Here is a 25,170-nt window from a genome sequence, read left to right on the forward strand (position 1 = left end):
ATATCACACACCACCTTTCTCTACGACTCCAGCCAGAACAGTAAACAACTCCCCTACTTTCCTCCTGGGGCTCTGCTAACCACTCCCTGTCTCCTGTGACTGTGTTAACTCTTATACTTGCTGGATGCTTTTGAAGTAACAGCACTACTTCTGTATGTGACATGGAGAAGAATAGGCCACCTGAATGAGGGAGTATCTCAATTAGAGAGGAAACGATTGCCACTGCAGACAAAACCACAGAGGCTGATGCTTGAGTGTGAAGAGTGCATTTACATATGAGGTGTGAGAAACCACATCAGAGGAATCTGAGAGCTAATGACTAGATTGTTAATAGGAGTGCCACTCCATAGACTAGTGCTTTGTCTGAAGTGGTGACTGTGAGGAGTATGCCGTGAGCATGCCAGATTATCCATACAAGTTTCTGCATGGCATTGTTGCCAAACCAAGATAGGACAAGCACTTTTCTTGACAAGCACTGTAGGTGGAACTGCTAAGAAAGTGGCACACAGACAGTTGGGAGAGTGAAGGAGGTGCTGCTGAGGTGATTGTCAGCAGACCATTGCAAGTGTTACATGTGTCAGCAAAAAGCCACAAGATTATAATAACCTTAATTGCTGAATTCAACCTGTTGCTTCCTGTGAGGCTGTGCAACCATCAAGCTTGTTGCTTCCCTGTCAGTAAAATTCTTGAACTGACATGTGTATGCCTGAATCCTTCCACCATCCCCGAGGGTGAACCACTCTACTACCAAGTACAGCACTTTACCTATATTATACTTTATAGAAAACCTTAATATTCTATCTTATAAGGGGGTCTGAGCCCCTAAACCCTAACTGTACTGACCCCGCTACATGCTGAAACAGGCAGCGTAAGGTAGTAATCTGTAGTTATCACACTAAGGAGTGTACTGAGAGGCAGACTAGGACCAAGAATGCTTATGTTGTCACTAGTGTTGAGCCACCCCCGTAGTGTTCGAGTTCGGTTCGTCGAACACCAGTATGTTCGCCGAACTGTTCGTCGAACTGTTCGTCGAACACCTTCGAACACCGTTAAAACCAATGGCAGGCAAACAACAACACATAGAAACACATAGAAAACACTTCAAAGGTGTCCAAAAGCTGACAAACTGCTCAGAAGACACAACTAACACATAGAAAAGTGACAAGTACATATAGTCATGCGAAAAGAAAAGAGGTGGAGGAGTAAAAGGAGGGGGAGACACAGATATAGGCATGTCATGCCCTTCTAAAATCAAGAAAGGCTGGAGTAAAAATCTAAAATCAGCCTACCAACACCCAGACGTCGTGACAAGAAAATTAAAAAAAGAAATATCTTTAGGTAGAATGGCGGTTCCATTCAGAACACTTTCCTTACAAGACGTAGTGGTATCCCCGTTGTGAGTTGTGCCAAAAACGGAACCCAATACATTCGGACTAATCCACCATTTGTCATATCCAAGGGGCAGGTCAGTAAACGACAACATCAACGCGGAACCAAGTACAGTAGTATATACTGTACATCCTTTGACAAGGCAATCAGGCGGATCAAGAAGTTGGGAAGGGTCACCCTAATGGCCAAAACAGATATTGATGCGGCGTTCCGGTTACTTACTACCTGTGCCTCCGAATAGTGTCCACCTATTGGGCTGCTTCTGGGAAGGAGCATACTATATAGATCGCTGTTTGCCCATGGGGTGCTCCAGATCCTGCTCACTATTTGAGGTGTTTAGTTGCTTCCTCGAATGGGTTGTAATGGACGTTTCTAAGCGGGCACATATTATCCATTACCTCGACAACTTCTTATGCCTGGGGCCAAAAGATTCGCCACAGTGTGAATACACGCGGTAGTCCACCTGTGAGAAGGAGAGAGCTGGAGGGAGAGCTGACACCACAGAGCCGAGGGGTTAGATGGAGAAAGGAAGAAGGAAAGAGGGCCAGGGAGGTAAGGGAGTACAGTGGAAGGCCGACCTGAGCTCCCCCACGTTCCTGCTGGGCGGGGAACAGCCCTGGGAAGAAAGGGCAGAGGGACTACGCTGGAGTGCGAAGCCGACACGGCCAGTCCGTTCCGGCCCGTGCGACCTCTGTGTCGACGGGTTTGTACCAGCGCCGCGGTGGACTCTGATGACCAGCCCCCCTCTCCCAATACAGGTGCCTGTCTGCTGGTGGGTCGAGCCCCCCCGCGGTGGGGGGGAGTAACATCTGCAGAAGAAAGACCATCTTCCAGCCAAACTAAGATGTCTACTTCTTTTCGTGGACAATGTGATACGATCCCTTTCTTACGGACACGCCCATCGCTACAAATTCCAGATGAGGCACAAAAACAGCAGGTGCTTCAACGGATATCAAGTGTTCCTTCAAGTGGGCTCTCCTCCACCTCAACTTCAACATCACAAATACTCCAGTCCTCAGAGGTGTCACCCCAATCGCACTTGCTTCCTCACAGCTCCCAAGTCTCCAGCTGCCCGTCTGAGTATGGGGTAACACAGATGGTTGAGTCTGCACAGCTGTTTACTCATACTATAGCCTGGGAAATGGAGGTCTGCTCCAGAGCTTCTGTTAATCCAGACGAGGAAATGATCTGCACTGATGCCCAGAATCTTTATGAGTCGGATCCAGGACCAGATGAAGAAGGTTCTGAGCATAATGTAGACCCTCGTTCCCAACTGTAACTCCTGTTGGTGGAGACAATGATGAAGACGATGATGAGACTCAAATACCTGATTGGAGCGACAACTTGACTTTTCGGTCAGGGCAGGAAGAGGTTGGCTCTGAGGACGACGGGTGTGAGAACACACAGGGTGATGATGACGAGGTTGGAGATCCCACTTACTGTCAACCCACAGTCAGCCAGTCGATGAGGTCAGCAGAGGAGGTGGAGGAGGATGTGACTAGCCCAGGGGATGGGGATGACTTGGTACCTGGGCCTTTGCCTGGCCTTGGGGATGTCGCGGTGGTCGGCTCCCGGGCCCGTACCCTGGGGTCACTCTTTAAAAGGGTGGATAATTGTTAATTTTATAAGAGTTCGTGACGCCACCTGTGGTATCTGGTGAGAAGCACCAGCGCTGCAGCAGTCCACTGAGGCCGGTGATAAGGCAGCTCGATGGTATAGCTCCCCACAGGTGGAGCTAGGCCTCAGAAAAGCGTATGCAGGGGGAATGCAGGACAGGCGAGACCTAGCTGGGTCAGAGCAAGAACGGGAACAGACACGGTAGTCACTTCAGTACCTTTTACTGGTGGAAATTCAGGCACATCCCGGAGCACTGTAGGGTGAAGGGTGCATATCAGGATCCTCCCCAATGAGCGGGTGTAGGGCCTCCTGTTTCTTGCCTCTGCGTAGTAAGTTTCTGACCTGCCTGGAGCTAGGCCTAACTTTGTCTCTGTCCTGCGCTGGCTGACCTTGTGGTAGGGCCTTGTCTTGGAGTTCATGCTCCCAGTATGCAGGGCCTAAGCATCTCCTGGCTCTGTTACGTATCAGCACCTTAGCGATCCTGGGACTTGTAATTCTTCAGGTATTCCGGTTATGCCTTACTGGGTCACCAGTGGAAACACAAGCTGGTGTTGAGCGCTCTCTGACATCGAGAGCACCACGTTTGGATCAAGGCAACCTAACTTTTCCGTCTGCATCTTCCTCACAGACCGGCAGTTTGCCGGGGACACCCTACTCAACCCCGTCTAAGCACAACAGCCAGCCCTCGGTCCCTCAGATGTGGACAAGTAAAAGACCATTTCCTCCTAGCCATGACAAAGCTAAGAGGTTGAATTTCACCATCTGCAAGCTGTTGGCTAGAGAAATGCTGCCTTTCCGCCTGGTGGACACAGAGGATTTTCGAGACCTTATGTCCGTCGCAGTGCCCCAGTACCAGATGCCCAGTCGGCACTACTTCTCAAAGAATGGTGTGCCTGCGCTACACCAGCATGTCGAACACAACATCACCGCTTCTTTGAGAAACTCTGTGTGTGACAGTGTGTATTTCACCACAGACACTTGGACGAGTAGGCATGGACAGGGGGGTTACATGTCGCTGACTGGGCACTGGGTAACTATGGTGACAGCAGGACAAGGGCCTGCTGTCCAAGTCTTGCCGTCCCCACAAGTTGTGCGTCAATCCTCTTTATCTAGAAGTTCCTCCACTGCTTCTGCCTCCTCAACCTCCTCTCGGTCCTCCACCTGCACCCAAAGCCTGTCTGGTAATGCCACCCGCTTTCTAACTGCGCAGAAGGAATCCTGCACACCTCCTTACTATGCTGGCAGCAGGGCTCAACGGCATCAGGCGGTGTTTACTTTGAAATGTCTGGGAAATGTGAGTCACACAGCTGAGGAGTTGTGGTCAGCTCTGGAGACCCAGTTTCATGAATGGTTGTCTCCACTGGACCTGCAACCAGGGAAGGCCGTGTGCGACAATGCTGCAAACCTGGGTGCGGCCCTTCGCCGGGGCAATGTCACACACGTGCCTTGTATGGCTCACGTGTTGAACCTGGTTGTCCAGCAATTTTTAGCCCACTATCCCGTACTAGATGGCCTTCTGCAGAGGGCACGGTCGCTGTGTGCTCACTTCCGCCGTTCGCATCCCGCAGCTCAACGACTTACATCTCTACAGAAGTCATTGGGCCTGCCAGTTCACCGGCTGAAATGCGATGTGCCGACACGGTGGAATTCAACTCTGCACATGTTGCAGCGACTGTGGCAGCACCGACAAGCCCTGGTGCAATACATTCTGACGTATAGCCTGGGCCAACGAGATCCAGAGGCGGGGCAAATCACGCTGCAGGAGTGGTCTCAGATCAGGGACCTATGAAGTTGATGCGCCCCCTGGGCCGTGGGGTACCTGGAGCCGGGCCGGTAGATGCTGGGGGTTGTAGTCACTGTGGCGGTGACCCGGTCCGTGACCCAGGGCGGTCAATCCAAGGGTAATTTGTATATATGGGTTTTATAATGTCCGACTACGCCACCTGTGGAGTGCGGCCAAAGGGGCTGCCGCTGCGGAACAGTCCTCTGAAGCTGGTGGTTTTGCAGCAATGGTATTATTACTCCCCACAGGAAGATTGTAGCTTCAGGGCAGTGTGGGTGGATGATGGTGGTTGTAGTGCAGGGAGTCAGTAATGAACACAGAGTCCATGTGATGCAGTCCCAAGATCTTTACTCACAGTTGTTACAGTCTAGATTACAGGTACCAGAGCAATCTCCCCCGTCATGCTGTGCATACTCAGTGAGGGGCTCAGTCCACCCCCAGATAGCTCCGGAGTACTTAGCAGGACCCCCTTCTGTGTGTCCTTTCTCTGGCCTTCTCTCTGCACTTCACACCCAGTGACACTTCTATCCGGTATCCTCGGGCCTTGGCGGGCGACGTGTGTTCCGTCCCCTGGGTCCTATGTGGCTACCTTCTTAGTGAGACTGGTGTGGACTTTGGCCTGCAGTACATGAAATGCTGCAGCCTCCGGTTTCTAGTTGAGCCTTGCTGTTTCTCCGCTAGTTGAGGGACCGGTTTCCCTTATCTGGCCTGACCCCTCTACCTCCTGGTAGTAGCGGGCGTACGGGTGGCCTTCTGCACGGCCCGTACCCCTAGGGTCCCTTCGGTTCCTGGAGCCTTCCTGCTCCCACTCCTCTCTTCTCTCCTTCAGTTCTGGGCCTCCCAGGCTAGGCCCGCCTCCGGAGCAGAGCTCCTGTCACTTCTCCTCCTCTGACTGGCTTGCTCTTTTTAAGATGGCTTCCTATTTATACTCTCCCTGTCATGTGCTCCCCTAAGCTGCTTTCTCCACCCACACCCTCTACATAGGACCCTCCCACCAGCTAGGGACCTGGGACTGTGCTCTCCCTTAGGAGCAATCTCGCCCTACCCCCACTGCGGGTATGTGTTGGATGCAGGTGTTAGGGTCCCGAGCCATACTACTTCCTTACCTGATGGTGAAATACCACACCTCTGGATGAGATGCAGTACCTCTGTGGCGACTGAACCCTCAGGGGCGCCACACACCCTTCTGCACAGTTTTGAAATGGCGACGAAGATGTTTAGTGCTGATGATGCCATTATCAGCATAACTATTCCAGTGATTTACATGCTGGAGCACACGTTAAACAGAATTCAGAGTCAGGTGGTGGGACAAGAGGAGGTGGAGGAAGTAGAGGAAGAGTCGTATGCGGAAGGGATAACATCTCCAAGGTCCAGACGGTCGGCAGCACCAAGGCGGCAGGCATAGGAGGGTGGGGGAGAGGGATTAACCAGGGTGCATGGTAGCAGCCAAACTGTTGAGGAAGGTGCAGGAGCTGAGGAAGAAGTGGAGGACGAACTGGCGATGGGCATGTAAGACTCATCAGATGAGGGAGACCTTGATCACATTTCTGTTGTGTGAGGTTGGGGGGAGAGGGCAGAGGAAGGAAGCATGATTCTTACCTCGCTACCAACACAACAAGGACTTGGTCCTCCTGGATGTGCAAGACACATGAGTGCCTTCTTGCTGCACTACCTGCAACATGACCCTTGGATTGTCAGAATTCGAAGTAATCCCGACTACTGGGTTGCCACACTCTTAGATCCCCGGTACAAAAGTAAATTTGCCGAAATAATTCCTGCCATAGAAAGGGATTCACGCATGCAGGAGTATCAGCAGAGGCTGTTGCAGAATCTTACATGTGCTTTTCCACAAAACACCAGTGGTGCACATAGTGAATCTCACAGTTCTAACTTGCAAACCGTGGGACTGTCGAGTCTTCATCACTCAAACCGTAACAGTAACACAGTATCTGCTGGTAACAGCAATTTTGTGGAATCGTTTCACCACTTTTTTAGACCATCCTTTGCAAGGCCACAGGAGACAAGAAGTCTGACACATAGTCAACGCCTAGAGAGGATGGTACAGGAGTATCTCCAAGTGAACATCGAAGCCATGACTGTGTCACTGGACCCTTGCTCATTTTGGGATTCCAATCTGGAAAAATGTCCGGAGCTCGCCACTCACGCCTTGGAGATCTTGTCATGCCCTGCAGCCAGCTTTCTCTCTGAATATGTGTTCAGCGCTGCTGGTGGTGTGCTGACAGATAAGCGCATGCGGCTGTCCACTGAGAATGTAGACAGACTCATGTTCATAAAGATGAACAAATCATGGATCCGCAAGGACTTTTCTACCCCTGTGTCATCCTGGGGAGACTAAAAGCTTGAGGATTTGGTAAAATCACCTCACCAACCGTTTTAAGCAACTCTGGGGCAATTGATGCCCCTTAAGTGGTGTCTGTGCCACAATTTACGTGACGTTGACATCGTCAATTCCAGGTGGGTTGGTTCGCCCCCCCCCCCTTTTAACTGTAAGAAACTGCATATACTATGGTATGGCTTGGGGTAACACAGATGGTTGAGTCTGAAGAGCTGTTTACTCAGAGGTCTGCTCCAAAGCTTCAGTGTCTGCTAGTCAGCGTAGAATTTTTAACTACATCTAGCCTAGGCAATACTTTCGGCGTAGTAGCCCAGCTGCGAAGCAAGCTTCACCGCCTGTGTATCTAATAAGAATTTTTAAATGCATCTAGCCTAGGCAGACTGTGGGGACCCCCAACCAAACCCAGACGCTCAGCCCCCCTACCGCCCCCATTTCCTTGACAATACAATAATGTAACTCTTACAACTGGATGGGTGAGGATCGGTCACAGCTTTATTAAATCTTTATACTCATTCCATTAGAAAGGCATTTTATTTCTAAAATAATTCAGCTTGTTGCAGCATGCCCTGGGTCTCCACACCGGCAAGTTGGCCAACAAGTGTAACTCTCCAACATGTCCTTTCTATTTCCAGGCCACGGAGGATGCTGCGTACTTGTATGCAGGACTCTGACCCCCATCCATCACTCTTAACGCTTGTTCCACTCCGTCCTGGAGTCCTGACAGGAATATGTCCAGTCCAATATCCATTAAGTGAACACCGTCGGGCCGTATGAGGCCTGCTTTATCTCCTTCCAGTTGTCGGTGTTGTATCACTACACCGCCTCTGTCTCTTCTAAATTTTGCCATATTTATTACCCGCCTTGTCCGTTCGATGGCAGTGATGTCTCGCGCACCTTGCCATACCGCTATCGGCACAATCTCTGACCATACTATAGTTAGTTTTGTGAAAAATTCTCTGAAGCGCTCAGTGTCTAGTTTCATTATTGCCATTAGTTATGCGCTCTTGTGATGACCTAGGTCGTTTCCCCCGGCCTGTATAACTAAGATGACCGGACCTCTTGCCTCTCTCCCTACCTTGATTACCTCCATTAGTACCTGTGGCCATAGCAGGCCTCTAATATCTCTCCAGTTGAAATATGTGTTATGAAACTCTAATTTCCTCCCGCCTGGGCGGACTTTCGCCCTTTTTTCTGCCCAATACATATACGAGTGGCCTATCACCTGTAAAAGAAACAAACCACGTTAGGATAACAAGTCCGGTCTTATGTATCTCGCCAAACACGTCGATCTCCATCTCCCTATCCTCTGAACTTCCGTTTCTGACAGTCCTGCTCTTGCTGCTTCCGTGGCCGCGCCTATGTCGAATGAGTGTGTCCCATAATCTTTGGGGTGGTTCCCTGCCGATGTTAAATATAGCTTGGAACTGGTATCTTGATAATGGCATTCCATCAATGTGTGATAGGAAGAAATTACTTTGTGATCTGATGGTTATATATGTTTTTACTATTGTTACCCGACTCAGTGCACCGTTTTTGGGTTGTAGAAGTACCCAAGTGCCCCTGCCCGCTGGAACCATTTTCGATTGGCATATGCGTAGACGTATTGCATTATTGGCTATGACTACGTCCTGGTGTAATAAGCCTCCACTGGTGGTAATTTTGGATTGAGGGACTAATTCGCTTATGCATAGCGCCCCGAAGAAGGCGATCGCAAATGCAGTAGACAGTAGTGTTGCTTCAAATTGTGAGTGTCATGTTAATGGTGTTAGGGATATGATGTGAAAAATCAGTTTTAGTGACACGGGACGGGACGTCTACACTACTGACTTGGCTGACCCCTTTTCCACCCTTTTATGGATTGTCTGATGATGAATCTCTTTGTCACATCTCCCCAATTCAGTAGTTGGAAGTGAAATGCTACTCCGGTCAGACACCGCTGCGCTGACACCCCTGATATGCCCCTCATCATTAGCTGGTGGAGAAATTCTATGGTGACTTGTAATCTGGCTTGTTCACATTGGTCAACCCGTCTGCCTGCTACTAGTCGTGTCCACTCTTCCCATGACTTACCGTATGCTTGCCACGTCGACGGGGCAACTTACGCTCTGATTAATGGCATCAACTATTCGCCACTAGATCCCATAGGGAGGGTGGGCAACTGTTGCCCAATGGGTGGGCTTTGGGCAGGAGCTCTGTGAAGATCTGCCAATTGAATTGTGATAAAGCGTTAGCAGCAGCTTTAGACCCCTCAGCATCGTGGCTAGCGCGGACCCATACATTGTGTTTTAGGCACAGGAATGCTAGCCGGCGTAGTAGGCCTAGCACTGGGAGAGACGATGATGCTATCTTATTAATGCAGTGCGCTAGGCTGGTGTTTTTTGTTATGAAGCGTATATTTTTGTTAGCCAGGCGCGCGCCCCATTCTATTGCTACCACTATTGGGAAGAAAAATTATTTTCCGGGCTAGATGCAGCTAAAAATTATTATTAATTTCAAAGCTGGTGGAGCTTGGTATAGATGGCCTAATACAATAAGTACGACACACTGCTACTATGCCCAAAATTATTTTCCAGGCAAGATGCAGCTAAAAATTATTATTAATTTCAAAACTGGTGGAGCTTGGTATCGATGGCCTAATACAATGAGTACCACACACTGCTACTATGCCCAAAATTATTTTCCAGGCAAGATGCAGCTAAAAATTATTTGTAATTTGCAAGCTGGTGGAGCTTAGTATAGATGGCCTAATAGAATGAGTACCACACACTGCTAATATGCCCAAAATTATTTTACAGGCAAGATGCAGCTAAAAATTATTATTAATTTCAAAGCTGGTGGAGCTTGGTATAGATGGCCTAATACAATGAGTACCACACACTACTACTATGCCCAAAATTATTTTCCAGGCAAGATGCAGCTAAAAATTATTATTAATTTCAAAACTGGTGGAGCTTGGTATCGATGGCCTAATACAATGAGTACCACACACTGCTACTATGCCCAAAATTATTTTCCAGGCAAGATGCAGCTAAAAATTATTTGTAATTTGCAAGCTGGTGGAGCTTAGTATAGATGGACTAATAGAATAAGTCCCACACACTGCTACAAGCCCAAAATTATTTTCCGAGCTAGATGCAGATAAAAATTATTTGTAATTTGCAAGCTGGTGGAGCTTAGTATAGATGGACTAATAGAATAAGCCCCACACACTGCTACAAGCCCAAAATTATTTTCTGAGCTAGATGCAGATAAAAATTATTAGTAATTTGCAAGCTGGTGGAGCTTAGTATAGATGGCCTAATAGAATGATGCTATGCCCAAAAGGTTTTACTTGGCTAGGTGCAGTAAAAAAAATAGTATTCTATACACAGGTGGTGTAGCTTGCAACACAGATGCGCTACTCCACTGACTAACACACACTGCAAGAGGCCAAAAAGGATTTGCTTAGCTAGATTTAGCCAAATGTTATGAAAAACACTTGCACAGCACTGGCACAGACCTGCCTGGCAAAAAGTCCTAGGAAATGCTGTAACCTAGTCCTCAAAAGGACTGCAATTACAACTAGTCCCTACTCCCAAGCTGTCCCTTTAAGAGCACAGACCTGCCTGCTAAAAGTCGTAGGAAATGCTGTAACCTAGTCCTCAAAAGGACTGCAATCACAACTATTCCCTACTCCCAAGCTATCTGTATATTTCTGAGAAAATTGGCTTGAAATTAACAAGGTATAGCGCACACAGCAACAGCGGTGCCATCTAACACGCAGCTGCAGCAGTGAGAAAATGGTGGCAACGGGGAAAATGGCTGGGTCTTATAGGGCAAGGACATGTGACATACACTGCCAATGACACATGCCCTTGCTTGTGTGAAAAAAAGCACTTCGCTCCGTGTGTGCGCTGCTGATAGGCTGACAGATTGCACCTCCCCACTGTAAATGCGGGAAAGAGAAAAAAAAAATGGAGATCTTCATTATTTATGCAGAGATCCATCCCCTGCCCCTCCCCCCACCCCGCTGTACACTCAAACTGCGTATTAACATTAATTTTCATCATTACTGGGAAAAAATCCAGTTATGATTTTGGTGCACGAACAGTTATCGAACATAACCTCGAACAGCCGAATTTTTTTCAAATCGTTCGTGTTCGCCGAACAGCTCGAATTTGAGATTGGCGAATAGTTCGAGTCGAACACCGCTCATCTCTAGTTGTCACATTAGATCTTGTCCAGGTTAGACTTAACCCCTTGGCCGGCTGTGATACCACAGCTCTATGCGAAGTCATCAGGACACCAAGACAATACAGAAATAGAGTGGGATAAAGTTAATAAAGCATTAAAAGCAGTAGAGAAAGTTGTGCAATTCAGCAAGACAACAGAAGTCAGTTGCACAACGTCCCAGCATTCAGTGCCTCGGGGAATACTTAGCTCTGATATAACACACCTTAAGTCCTGTGTAAATGTCTGCATTCCATGTTGGCACATGGACTGCGAGCTCAACACTCTGTCACATCCTTAGTTAACACCAATATATCCTGACCAGCTCTCATTAGTCAGGTAGCTCTGGTCTCATCTGGTGAAGAACCATTAGTTATGCTCCATAAACACTTCACTAGATGTGAATCAAGAAAATTGTGCTGAAAAGTGGCCACCAGACAGATCAAGGTTTAATATTAGTCTAGTCAAGATGTTGAGGTTTAGGTCGGAGTCTGAGATCCATATCAAAGTCTGTTCTCAGCTTTTCCTCTGATGTCTTCAGATTTGGACAATCTTTATTCACATTGACATTATGGAGCCCTGTTCCAAAAAGTGGCAGTGAAATCTTGTATTGGGTGTAAAGTTTAGGATTCTTTCCAATCTCTTTCTGCTGAGGGCCTATGCCCATTCGTGGTGTAGTGGTGAAGAGTAGGAATCTCCCAAATGAAGGAATCCTTAAGGAGGCAATACACTATACAGTAGATAGTTGTAGGCTTACAGCGATACACCCTGCCCATGCCATAATCATGAATACTTGGCCAAAGGGAAAATTTGATCAGCCAATAAAGACCCCATACACATTAGACTAATATTGGCCACACCTAGCGATACCGGCATTGTCAGCTGACTGCCGTTTAGTATATATGGGGGTCTCCTGACTGTCACCCAACAGATGATATCATGGCAGAGAAGGATCTGGCATGTCTGATTTTGGATTGTCAATCATTTGGTTCGCCCTGAGATAATCTGCCGCAAAATTAGTCTGAACCGAGTACTCCTGTGTTTGGGGGAGCTATCTATTGTGTATAACATTTTGCCAAACACACTGATTTTGATCAGCTTGGCAGATGATCTTATGTGTATGGTGGTCTCTTGATGATCAGGACAGTTCCTGTAAGAATACATGAGGGTCTCCAGCAGATCAGTCTCCTCTCTTCTACTATATAATTGTCTTATCCCGTCTGTCTGTCTGTCCTGGAAATCCCGGGTCGCTGATTGGTCTGGCCGCGGCCAATCAGCTATGCGGCATTTCTGAAAAACATGGCGGCCTTTAGCAGCTCATGTGCGGCACGGAGGTCAGCGGCGATGCAGCCGGGAGATGCAGCCGGCTACTCGCAGCATAAGTCCCCCGACCGCAGGCGCTGCTGATCTACATGCGGCTATCGTCGGGAGATCAGCGGCTACGGCCACTAATCTCCCGAGGACAAGTGTGATGCCCCTCCCCTCCCCTCCTCTCCTCTCCCCTCCCCTCTCCTCCCCTCTCCCCTCCCCTCTCCTCCCGTCCCTCCCCCCGCTCGATCAGGTCCCCGGCACCCGGCGTCATACTTACCCCTCCCCTCCCCTCCTCTCCCCTCCTCTCCTCTCCTCTCCCCTCTCCTCCCGTCCCTCCCCCCGCTCGATCAGGACCCCAGCACCCGGCGTCATACTTACCCCTCCCCTCCTCTCCCCTCCCCTCCTCTCTCCTCCCGTCCCTCCCCCCGCTCGATCAGGACCCCGGCACCGGCATCATACTTACCCCTTCCCGTGCTTCCGCAGCAGCTCCTGTGTCTTCCGCTGATGCTCTGTGACGTCTCAGGTGAGAGGGCACGGTGACGTCTTTACACCGCGCCCTCTCCTGACTGGTCACAGCGCACAGCGTCAACATGCCGGCTATGCTGGAGTCCAGAGAAGCAGCTGAGAAGGGAGGTGAGTATTGGATTTTTTTTTTTAGTATGGGGCCATAGGGGACCTGCATGGGGCACTATGGGGGGGATGGATATACAGGGGATATGACTTCCTGCATGGGGCATTATATGGGGGGGAGAGGTGACATCCTACATGGGGCATTATATGGGGGGAGAGGTGACATCCTACATGGGGCATTATATGGGGGAGAGGTGACATCCTGCATGGGGCATTATATGGGGGGAGAGGTCACATCCTGCATGGGGCATTATATGGGGGGAGAGGTCACATCCTACATGGGGCATTATATGGGGGAGAGGTGACATCCTGCATGGGGCATTATATACGGGGGATGTGACTTCCTGCATGGGGTATTATATACGGGGGATGTGACTTCCTGCATGGGGCATTATATGCGGGGGATGTGACTTCCTGCATGGGGCATTATATGCGGGGGATGTGACTTCCTGCATGGGGTATTATATACGGGGGATGTGACTTCCTGCATGGGGCATTATATGCAGGGGATGTGACTTCCTGCATGGGGCATTATATACGGGGGATGTTACTTCCTGCATGGGGCATTATATACGGGGGACGTGACTTCCTGCATGGGGCATTATATGCGGGGGATGTGACTTCCTGCATGGGGTATTATATACGGGGGATGTGACTTCCTGCATGGGGTATTATATACGGGGGATGTGACTTCCTGCATGGGGCATTATATACGGGGGACGTGACTTCCTGCATGGGGCATTATATGCGGGGGATGTGACTTCCTGCATGGGGTATTATATACGGGGGATGTGACTTCCTGCATGGGGCATTATAAAGGAGGGTCGGGAGACATATGCTAGAATACCCGATGCGTTAGAATCGGGCCACCATCTAGTTATTATAATAAACGTCTACACTTAGCTATTCCTCCTAACGCCATCATAAATATGCTATCAACTGACAGTCATGTAAGGAGTGCCTTCTGTTTTTCCCCCTCCTCCAAAATAACAAAAAAGAATAGGTCATGTTAATATCCAATATGTCTGATCCTTGTCTGGCCCATCCTCCATCAGAAGATAGTCAGAGAGCTCTCGAAACAGATAAGGAGTTTGGTAGATCTCGCCGAGATCAGCTAGATCTACTGACATTGAATGTTTCTGGATACCCTTAACCATGATTACACATATACAGCCACTTATACAACATTTTATTTTCTTATGATAAAGAAACTTGTGAGGAAATCTGTAAACACATTGGGGGTGGTAGGACCAGTAAGACTGAAAGGTGTGCCGTCCTTGTATTGTATTTCTGAGTAGGTCTGTTGTCTAGAAGTCAGGCGGAGGGGGGAAATCATCCAGATAAGTCTTGCTCTCCATGGTATCAGCTGCTAGATTATAAATATAAAGATCCTGATTAGAATAAAATCTGAATTGTAAAACAGTTTACCCTTGAAACTTTTCATTAGGAAGCCATACATTGCAGAATTATTTTGGTGCTATATTATGTGGACACTATTCCATTTCTATTTGTATAGTAAGTAACTTGTATATCTATGAATGTGTCATGCGTATGCTATGTGACAGCATTATATTTGGATATTGTATGGTGGTATTTCTTAACCATTGTTTGGTTACATTTTGGTTTCAACTTTTTTTTTAATCTTAATGCAGCATTGAAAATTATGACAAAAAGTGTATTATTTTGAACATGGGGCCTACATTAATTTTTACTTTCTTGTGAAATGACGCATTACACAATACCTATTCAAATCTGTGTAATGCATGGATACGGCTCACCAAAGGACATAAATTCCAAAAATATACCAGAAAAAGAAACATCCTTACCAACACCAGGTCAGATTACCAATGCACTAGCAGGATGCAGCAGACCCCCATGATAAAGGCGGAGGCAGCACTGGTGCAAAATAGTGACGCAAACAGCCACTCACAGACCTACCAATTCATGGAGGGGGTGGCTCCCACTGAACCGGGCACATGTCAGCTGATTATTATAGCTGACATGTGCCCGCAACAGCCGCGAGTGGAATCGCGATCCACCCGCGGCTGTTAACATGTTAAATGCCGCTGTCAATATCTGACAGCGGCATTTAACATCGCTGCACCGGAAGCGCGTCACTTACCCCGCCCATCGGTGACCCCGTCACGTGATCGCGGGTCACCGATTCGTGGGCATGACAACCCTGGGTCTGCAGCAGACTCCAGTGGTTGTCATGAGCTGATCGCTATGAGCGCCACCTAGTGGTCGGCGCTCATAGCACAGGACCATTTCTGATCACCTCTATGAAGCAGAGGCGATCAGAGAAGTGCTGCTTCTAGTCTCCCATGGAGACTATAGAAGCAAGCAAAAAGTAAAAAAAAAATGTTTTTAAAAATATAAAAAAATAAAAAAAATATAAAAGTTTAAATCACCCCCCTTTCGCCCCATTCAAAATAAATAATAATAAAAAACCCCACATACACATATTTGGTATCGCCGCTTTCAGAATCGCCCGATCTATCAATATAAATAAAGAATTAATCCGATCGGTAAACGGCATAACGAGAAAAAAAATCTAAACGGTAGAATTACGTTTTTTGGTTGCCGCAACATTGCAATAAAATGCAATAACGAGTGATCAAAACATCGTATCTACCCCAAAATGGTATAAAAAAAACCTTCAGCTCGGCTCGCAAAAAATAAGCCCTCACCCAGCCCCAGATCTCGAAAAATGGAGACGCTACGGGTCTTGGAAAATGGCGCCATTTTTTTTTTTTTAGCAAAATTTGGAATGTTTTTTCACCACTTAAATAAAAAAGAACCTATACATGTTTGGTGTCTACGAACTCATAATGACCTGGAGAATAATAATGGCAGGTCAGTTTTAGCATTCAGTGAACGTGGTAAAAAAATAAAAAAAAAACATCTGTGGTATTGCACTTTTTTGCAATTTCACCGCACTTAGAATTTTTTTCACGTTTTCCCGTACACGATATGGTAAAACCAGTAATGTCGTTCAAAAGATAACTCATCCCGCAAAAAATAAGCCCTCACACGGCCATATTGACCAAAAAATAAAAACGCTATGGCTCTGGGAACAAGGGGAGCAAAAAACGAAAATGCAAAAACAGAAAATTCCAGGGTTGCGAAGGGGTTAATACTTCGAACAAAAGCCTTTGTTGGTGATGACTGCTTCAAGATGACACATGCAGAGATTGCCTGTTCGACACTCAATCTCTGCATGTGTCACAGCCGTGACACTTGCAGGCGTGACGACAATAAAAGAAATACCGAGTGCGCCAAAATACCCGGCGAGCACTCGAGCGTGCTCGCCGGAAAGAGTTCATGATACATACTCGATCAACACTAGTCGCCACTAGATTATTGATGACACACTACTGAGCGCTCCAACAATGGCCAAAATGGGGTACTTGTGTCCCTGTTAGAATGAAGCAACCATTACGGAAGTGCGCTGTTGATCCATTCATTCTCTATGGAACTGCCAGAAAAACGTTGGATACAAGTTCCCTGTTCTTTTGATCAGTGAGGGTCTTAGAATCTGGACAGTTAGAAGTCCGTTACTGCTGCTCTTATACTGACATCTAGTGTTTACAATGCATTTAGCAAGGGTTCCTGACAGTGAGTCCTGTTTACAGATCGATGTACCAACCTCTGAGGACAACGGTCTTTCGTCCTGCACAAGTCGGCCGCCTGTTTACACAGGAAATTGTGAAACAAGCATTTTGAATTTTTGTTCATGGTTATTTTGCAATATAAATGTCCCTTCAGGCTGTGTGCCCACAATGAGTTTTTGGTGAGTTGTAGTTGTAGTTGTGTATTTTTGCTACATCTAAAACTTACAGTTCCAGCAGAGTTGATGGGATTTATAGTAATCTCCTGCCCACTGTTTTTTTTTTTACTCAGCATAAACTGACCTGCGGTGCGAGTTTCAAATCCGCAACATGTCAATTTTTCTTGCAAGTACGCTGAGTATTATGGGCTGATGTCTCATACACTTGCATTGGATGCAGAATAATACGCAGGTAAAAAACACACATGCGGTTTTAGTGCGTGTCCGTGGCAGAATTGCATCAAAAACACATGTAATCTGCACGTGACTGTATTGATAAAGTTTTGTCATTACCAGGAAGTATCAAAAACAAAATAGCTTTATTTAAAGCATGACACACCAAAAGGAGACAAAAACGCAATGGAAAAAAAAGGCAAGTAACCTAATTTACCAGATGGGGTGCAGAAAATCTGCACCATCACCAAAAGCTCATGTGGGAACGTAGCCTAAAGGAGGAGAATTATACATATATAATATGCATCTATAACATATAGTATCTGTACTTGACATACCATCTTCCCCCGGCCATAATGTGTTTGTCATTTCAGAGTCTGGAGGTGGTGGAAGGTCATCAGCTGAATGTTCTGTGCATATATGGGATGTGAGACCTGCAAAAACAGATGATGATAGCCATGACTAGTCCGCAGGGCAGCATAGTGCCCACAATTCCATCTCTGGAGTTGTCAGGTTCCATTGAGATATTCTAATTCCTAAACTAGGAACGAGTTGGAGGAATTAGAATTAATTTTGTTGGAAAATAATTATGACATGGTGGGGATATCTGAGACGTGGCTGGACGAGAACCATGACTGGGCAGTTAATTTACAGGGCTATAGTCTGTTCAGAAATGACTGTACAAACAAGCGACGGGGTGTGTGTTTATATGTAAAATCCTCCTTAAAACCCATCTTGCGTGAGAATATATGTGAATCTAATGGAAATGTAGAGTCCCTGTGGGTGGAGATAAGGGGAGGCGGAAAAAATAATAAATTACTGATAGAGGTTTGTTATAAGTCTCCAAAAATAATGAAAGCAGTGGAGAATATCCTCATAAAGCAAATAGATGAAGCAGCGACTCAAGGAGAAGTCATTATTATGGGGGACTTCAACTACCCTGAAATACATTGGGGGACAGAAACCAGTAGTTCAAGCAAAGGTAATAGGTTTTAGACAACTATGAGAGACAATTACCTTTCACAACTGGTTCAGGACCCAACAAGAAGGGGGGCACTGCTAGACCTAATATTAACCAACAGGCCAGACCGCATATCAAATATGCGAGTTGGGGGTCACTTGGGTAATAGTGATCACAAAATAATAAGTTTTCATGTATTCTTTAATAAGATGTGTAGTAGAGGGGTTACAAGGACGCTAAGCTACAGGAAAGCAAATTTCCAACGGTTGAGAGATGATCTTAGTGCAATAAACTGGGACGATATCCTGAGACATAAAGCTACACAAAGCAAATGGGAGACATTTATTAACATCCTGAATAGGACCTGTGCACAATATATACCCTATGGGAATAAACATGCTAGAAATAGGAGGAAACCACTATGGCTAAATAGAGCTGTAAGGGGCGCAATAAGTGACAAAAAGAAAGCATTTAGAGAGCTAAAGCAAGTAGGTAGTGATGAGGCATTAAATAAATACAGAAAATGAAATAAATTCTGTAAAAACCAAATCAAGGCAGCAAAGATTGAAACAGAGAGAATCATTGCCAGAGAAAGTAAAAATAATCCCAAAATATTCTTTAACTACATAAATAGTAAAAAATGAAAAAATTATAGTGTTGGCCCCCTTAAAAATAGTCTGGGTGAAGTGGTGGATGAGGATGAGGAAAAAGCCAATATGCTATTTTTTTTTTTTTTTTCAATAGTATTTACACAAGAAAATCGCATGACAGAAAACATGATCAGTGATGCCAAAAATTCTCCATTAAATGTCACTTGCTTAACACAGCAGGAAGTACGGCGGAGTCTAAAAATCTCTAAAGTTGACAAATCCCCGGGCCCGGATGGGATACACCTGCGAGTACTGCAGGAATTAAGTAACATCATAGATAGACCATTATTTTTAATCTTTAAAGATTCCATAATAACAGATCTGTACCACAGGACTGGCGTATAGCAAATGTGGTGCCAATATTCAAAAAGGGGACAAAAACCGAACTTGGAAATTATAGGCCAGTAAGCTTAACCTCTACTGTGGGTAAAATCCTGGAGGGTTTCCTAAGAGATGCTATAATAGAGTAAATGAAGAAGAATAACCTCATGACCCAATATCAACATGGGTTTACGAGGGACCGTTCCTGTCACACTAATCTGATCACCTTTTATGAAGATGTAAGTTCCGGACTGGACGGGGATTCTTTACTGTAAGAGCAGTGAGACTATGGAACTCTCTGCCGCATGATGTTGTAATGAGTGATTCACTACTAAAATTTAAGAAGGGCATGGATGCCTTTCCTGAAAAGTATAATATTACAGGTTATATATATACTAGATTCTTTGATAGGGCGTTGATCCAGGGAACTAGTCTGATTGTCGTATGGAGTCGGGAAGGATTTTTTTTCCCCAATGTGGAGCTTAGTGTTTGCCACATGTTTTTTTTTTGCCTTCCTCTGGATCAACATGTTAGGCTATGGGTTGAACTAGATGGACTTAGTCTTCCTTCAACCTTAAAAACTATGTTACTATGTTAAACTAGACGTACAGTGCTGCTCACCATTATTGGCACCTCTTCATTTTTTTCATAGACTATACAATATCTTCAGAAATAAATGGAAATGTAGAAAAGTTATATCCTTTGGATTTTTTAATTAGTGGTCCAAAGTAATACAACAATAAAACATTGTTTTTCAATTTCCATGTTGCAATTTCAAAGAAGAAACAGAATAAACAGCATGTGCAGCAATAAAGGCACACCTAATTAATACTTGGTTGCACACCTTTTGGCACTGCTGACAGCCTCCAAACGTTTCTTGTACACATCTATAAGCTTCTTGCACTTCTCAGTTGGAATTTTCTCCCACTCTTCCTTTGCAGTTTGTTCAAGATCTTGAATGTTTGCAGGGTTCTTTTTCCCAATGGCAGATTTCAGCTCACCCCAAAGATTTTCAATTGGATTGAGGTCAGGACTCATTGCTGGCCATTTTAAAACAGTCCATTTTTTCATTTTCAACCATTCCTGTGTACTTTTGGGTCATTGTCTTCCTGGTGGATCCATGATCTTTGACTCAAACCAAGTTTTCTTACACTGGGTAGGACATTTCGCTCTAAAATTTCTTGATAATTCTCTGATTTCATGATTCCTGTGATACGGTTAATGCCTCCAGTACCAGCTGCAGCAAAGCAACCCCAAAGCATTATGGATCCTCCACCATGCTTAACTGTTGGTAAACTGTTCTCTTCCTTATAAGTTTCACAGCACAGTCTGTAAACAAACTGTTGCTTTGCATTGCCAAAAGCTCTATTTTTGTTTCACCTGTCCACAGAACATTTTCCCAGAAGGATTGTGGTTTGTCAAGGTACTCTTTGGCAAAGATCAGTTGTTCCTTTTTATGTCTTTTCTTCCTTGGCCTTCACTCATAAAGCTCTGCTTGGTTTAGTATGCGGTATATAGTACTTGTTGAAACCATGACCCCAGGCTGTTCCAGGTTGGCCTTCAGGTTTTTGGATGTTTGACATGATGTTTTTTCCACCATTTTCACCAACCTTTGAAGACATCTCTTGTCAATTTTCCTCTTTCCCCCACATCCAGGGAGGTTCTCCACAGTTCCATGCTTGGCAAACTTCTTAATAGCATTGCACACTGTTGAAACTGGGATACCAAGGTCTTTGGAGATGGCCTTATACCCTTTGGAAGTCTTATGTTTGCTAATAATAGCAATTCTGATGTCCTCAGACAGCTCATTTGTCTTGACCATTGTGACAAAGGAACAGGACCTACCATGTGGCTTTTTAAAACACTGAAGTCATCATTCATTGGCTAATTCATGTCACATGGGCACCGACAATTAATCACAGGTGAATCTCTTTTGTGATTTACCACAGGCGAGTCAAAATGTGTTTCCATACTAAATTTATGTAAAGGGTGGAAATACCAATGGCACAGCAAGCTTTAGTTTTTCCATTTTTCCTTCCTATTGTTTTTTGTTTTAAATTATTGTTTATCATTTGCTCTTTTCTATTTAACACGAGGGCTCTATACAAAAAAACGGTTTCACTTGATTCATTTTTTTCAGGAGATATTCCATACTATGCATTTAAACTTCATGGGTGCCAATAACGATGAGCAGGACTGTATCTATATATGAAAGTTACGCTGAATGGATAAAAATAAGAAACAAGAGATTATTGTTGAACCACAAAGGATTTTTCCTGAATATACACTACCGTTCAAAAGTTTGGGGTCACCCAGACAATTTTGTGTTTTCCATGAAAACTCATACTTTAATTCATCAAATGAGTTGCAAATTGAATAGAAAATATAGTCCAGACATTGACAAAGTTAGAAATAATGATTTTTATTTGAAAGAATAATTTTCTCCTTCAAACTTTGCTTTCGTCAAAGAATGCTCCCTTTGCATCAATTACAGCATTGCAGACCTTTGGCATTCTAGCTGTTTGCTGAGGTAATCTTGAGAAATTTCCCCCCATGCTTCCTGAAGCCCCTCCCACAAGTTGGATTGGCTTGATGGGCACTTTTTGCATACCATACGGTCAAGCTGCTCCCACAACAGCTCAATGTGGTTGAGATCTGGTGACTGTGCTGGCCACTCCATTACATATAGAATACCAGCTGCCTGCTTCTTCCCTAAATAGTTCATGCATAATTTGGAGGTGTGCTTTGGGTCATTGTCCTGTTGTAGGATGAAATTGGCTCCAATCAAGCGCTGTCCACAGGGTATGGCATGGCGTTACAAAATGGAGTGATAGCCTTCCTTATTCAAAATCCCATTTACCTTGTACAAAGCTTCCACTTTACCAGCACCAAAGCAACCCCAGACCATCACATTACCTCCACCATGCTTGACAGATGGCGTCAGGCACTTTTCCAGCATCTTTTCAGTTGTTCTGCGTCTCACAAATGTTCTTCTGTGTGATCCAAACACCTCAAACTTTGATTTGTTTGTCCATAAAACTTTTTTCCAATCTTCCTCTGTCCAATGTCTGTGTTCTTTTGCTCATATTAAACTTTTCCTTTTATTAGCCAGTCTTAGATATGGCTTTTTCTTTGCCCTGAAGGCCAGCATTACGGAGTCGCCTCTTCACTGTAGACGTTGAAACTGGCGTTTTGCATGTACTATTTAATGAAGCTGCCAGTTGAGGAGCTGTGAGGCGTCGATTTCTCAAACTAGAGACTCTAATGTACTTGTCTTGTTGCTCAGTTGTGCAGCGGGGCCTCCCACTTCTCTTTCTACTCTGGTTAGAGCCTGTTTGTCGTCTCCTCTGAAGGGAGTAGTACACACCGTTGTAGGAAATCTTCAGTTTCTTGGCAACTTCTCGCATGGAATAGCCTTCATTTCTAAGAACAAGAATAGACTGTCGAGTTTCACATGAAAGTTCTCTTTTTCTGGCCATTTTGAGAGTTTCATAGAACAAACAAATGTAATGCTCCAGATTCTCAACTAGCTCAAAGGAAGGTCAATTTTATAGCTTCTCAAATCAGCCAAACCATTTTCAGCTGGGCTAACACACTTGTGCAAGGGTTTTCTAAACATCCATTAGCCTTCGTACACAGTTATCAAACACAATGTACCATTAAAACACTGGGGTGGTGGTTGTTGGAAATGGGCCTCTATACACCTATGTAGATATTGCAATAAAAACAAGACGTTTGCTGCTAGAATAGTCATTTACCACATTAACAATGTATAGAGTGTATTTCTGATTCATTTAATGTTAGCTTCATTGAAAAAAAAGTGCTTTTCTTTAAAAAATAATGAAATTTCTAAATGACCCCAAACTTTTGAACGGTAGTGTAGCATAAATGGCACATCCATAAATGTAACATTAAGCACATAGGAACCAGTGCAAAGTGTGTAACAGCTTCCTCCACCCGCCTTCCATGTACCAACTCTGTAGAGTCTTTGTATGTGGCAGGGGAGTCTTAGGACCCCCAACATGACCTTAGTGCAACTGCAGCCCATTCATTCACTATTGCTATGCCTTTACACCCTTCTACTGGAGGGACCAGAAATGATTGTTGGTGTTCCAACTGGGAATAAGAGGACGGCATTCGTTTGATCGGTGCTGCTCACATCTATGTTTCTGTGACTGGTACTACAGTTTAGCCACATTGATTGAATGGGTTGAGCTGCTGTACAAGACACAGTCACACTGACACAAGTGCCAAAGCCTCTCCAGTCCTCAGAGGAGATCACATTTATATCTCTAAATATATGTGTGGTCAGTACAAAGGACTGGCACATGACTTATTCCTTCTGGAGACCTTACAAAGGACCAGGGGGCACTCATTACAGGTGGAAGAAAGGCGATTCCGGCACCTAAACAGGAAAGGCTTCTTTACAGTCAGAGCAGTCAGACTGTGGAATGCTCAACCACAAGAGGTAGTGATGGTAGACACTATATCAGGATTTAAAACAGGACTGGATGCATTTTAATAATAAATGGAAATTCTGTGGATTGGTCACATAGAATTAGACTTTCATTGATTCTCAGTTTGTGTATAAAAACAGATACTGATACTTTTTCGCTCCAACCAAAAGTGCAAAAGGTTTTTTACCAAATCCAAGATAACATACCATTTCCTATTGGCCATGGTGAATGTTTCTCTGCATTGTCAGTGGCTGGGGGTGGTGGAAAACATACATCAACACTTTGTAGAGATTCACAAATGGGTATTTGGTTGTCTGAAAAAAAAAAAGACGAAAAAGTAGTAGTCAACTACAAGCCAATTAAAAAAATGGCACATTAGAAACCTGACTGTACTGCCATCTAGTGTTGAAACTATTGAAGTACAGTCTAGCTTTTTTTCGGTGAACTGGATCATTTGGCTCAGCTCAGCTCACCAAAATCAAGGTGGGATCTCTTTTGGATCCAAAATGGATCACTTTTTAAATAGGTGTTTACACGCAGGAGACCGTAATATTTATCTTACAATCACTCAGTCCTGAAGTAGTCAACACCTAGCCCATCTGTAACTAGCCAATACCAGATGGCCTTTCAAGGCTTTGACTGGAGATGCAGGCTGGGTGGGTGGGTTTCGGTTACATTGGCAGTGTGATCCATGGATAAAGTGCAAATTGCTGTCATTGGGGGGCTTTCATCGATCACATAAAGGTGTCATCTCATCAAGTCGACTCGATTGCAAACGACCCATCACTAGTTGAAGCTGCTAATGCAAATGTGAATGTTGTTTCCTAACAAATTGTTTATTTGAGCAAAGTCGGGATATGTTCACATATGTCAGATTTGCATATTGCGTATTTTACTACAAGATTCGTGGCAGAATTCTGAGCGGACGTGCAGTGTGAAGGGCTGTATTTGCCCGGGGATTTGGCCCATTGAATCAGATTTGCATCAGACTAATCTCTTTTCTGAGCTGAGCTGGGGCAGTAGCATGCTACTTCTTCTTGTATAGATTTTCTCTGCACAGATATTTTTCTGTTGTATGTGAATAGGGGAGCGGACCCCCGATTCACAAGCATGGGATTTGGATTATCATTGGTCAGAATCTGCTCGGAAACTGTGTCAAATCTGACCTGTGCTTACACAGCCTTTTGAGAAATATCTGCCCTTGCCACCTTTTGCTTCTCTTTTACAATATGGCAGGAATTTAGTTATTACGAGATGCAATCCTATAAAACACTATGATGGCAGTAGCAGTGGAGCAGAACCTGTGCAATCACTTACAGGTGATTATATAATTATACAATATTATATACCTTGAACCCTGTTTTAACAACTAAAATTAGAGACACAGTGGATATAAAACATCTACACACCCCTATTAAAATACCATGTTTTTGTCACTTAAAAATAATTATACCAATCATTTCAGAACTTTTTCCATCTTCAT

The 25,170-nt window shown here is 45.1% G+C and overlaps 1 protein-coding gene across 5 annotated transcripts in view; it reads right to left on the minus strand.

Moving 5' to 3' along the window:
* Positions 1–14,469: 14,469 nt before the first annotated feature.
* The window catches only part of ABI3 (ABI family member 3), an 88,940-nt gene continuing 78,239 nt past the window's right edge, over positions 14,470–25,170 (minus strand). For 2 of the 5 annotated variants that reach the window (XM_073681077.1, XM_073681073.1), the window contains 3 exons: positions 23,894–24,001; positions 17,637–17,732; positions 14,470–14,664 (listed from right to left, as the gene is read on the minus strand). In XM_073681077.1, coding sequence (XP_073537178.1) covers positions 14,603–14,664; positions 17,637–17,732; positions 23,894–24,001 — 266 coding nt within the window. In that variant the 3' untranslated portion in view covers positions 14,470–14,602. The remainder of the gene's footprint in view (positions 14,665–17,636; positions 17,733–23,893; positions 24,002–25,170) is intronic. The other 3 variants (XM_073681074.1, XM_073681076.1, XM_073681075.1) reach the window with 3 other exon arrangements.

The sequence above is a fragment of the Phyllobates terribilis genome, unplaced genomic scaffold (assembly GCF_046119375.1).
Source record: "Phyllobates terribilis strain yellow unplaced genomic scaffold, ASM4611937v1 Scaffold_5__5_contigs__length_657084704, whole genome shotgun sequence".
Taxonomy (NCBI): Eukaryota; Metazoa; Chordata; class Amphibia; order Anura; family Dendrobatidae; genus Phyllobates; species Phyllobates terribilis.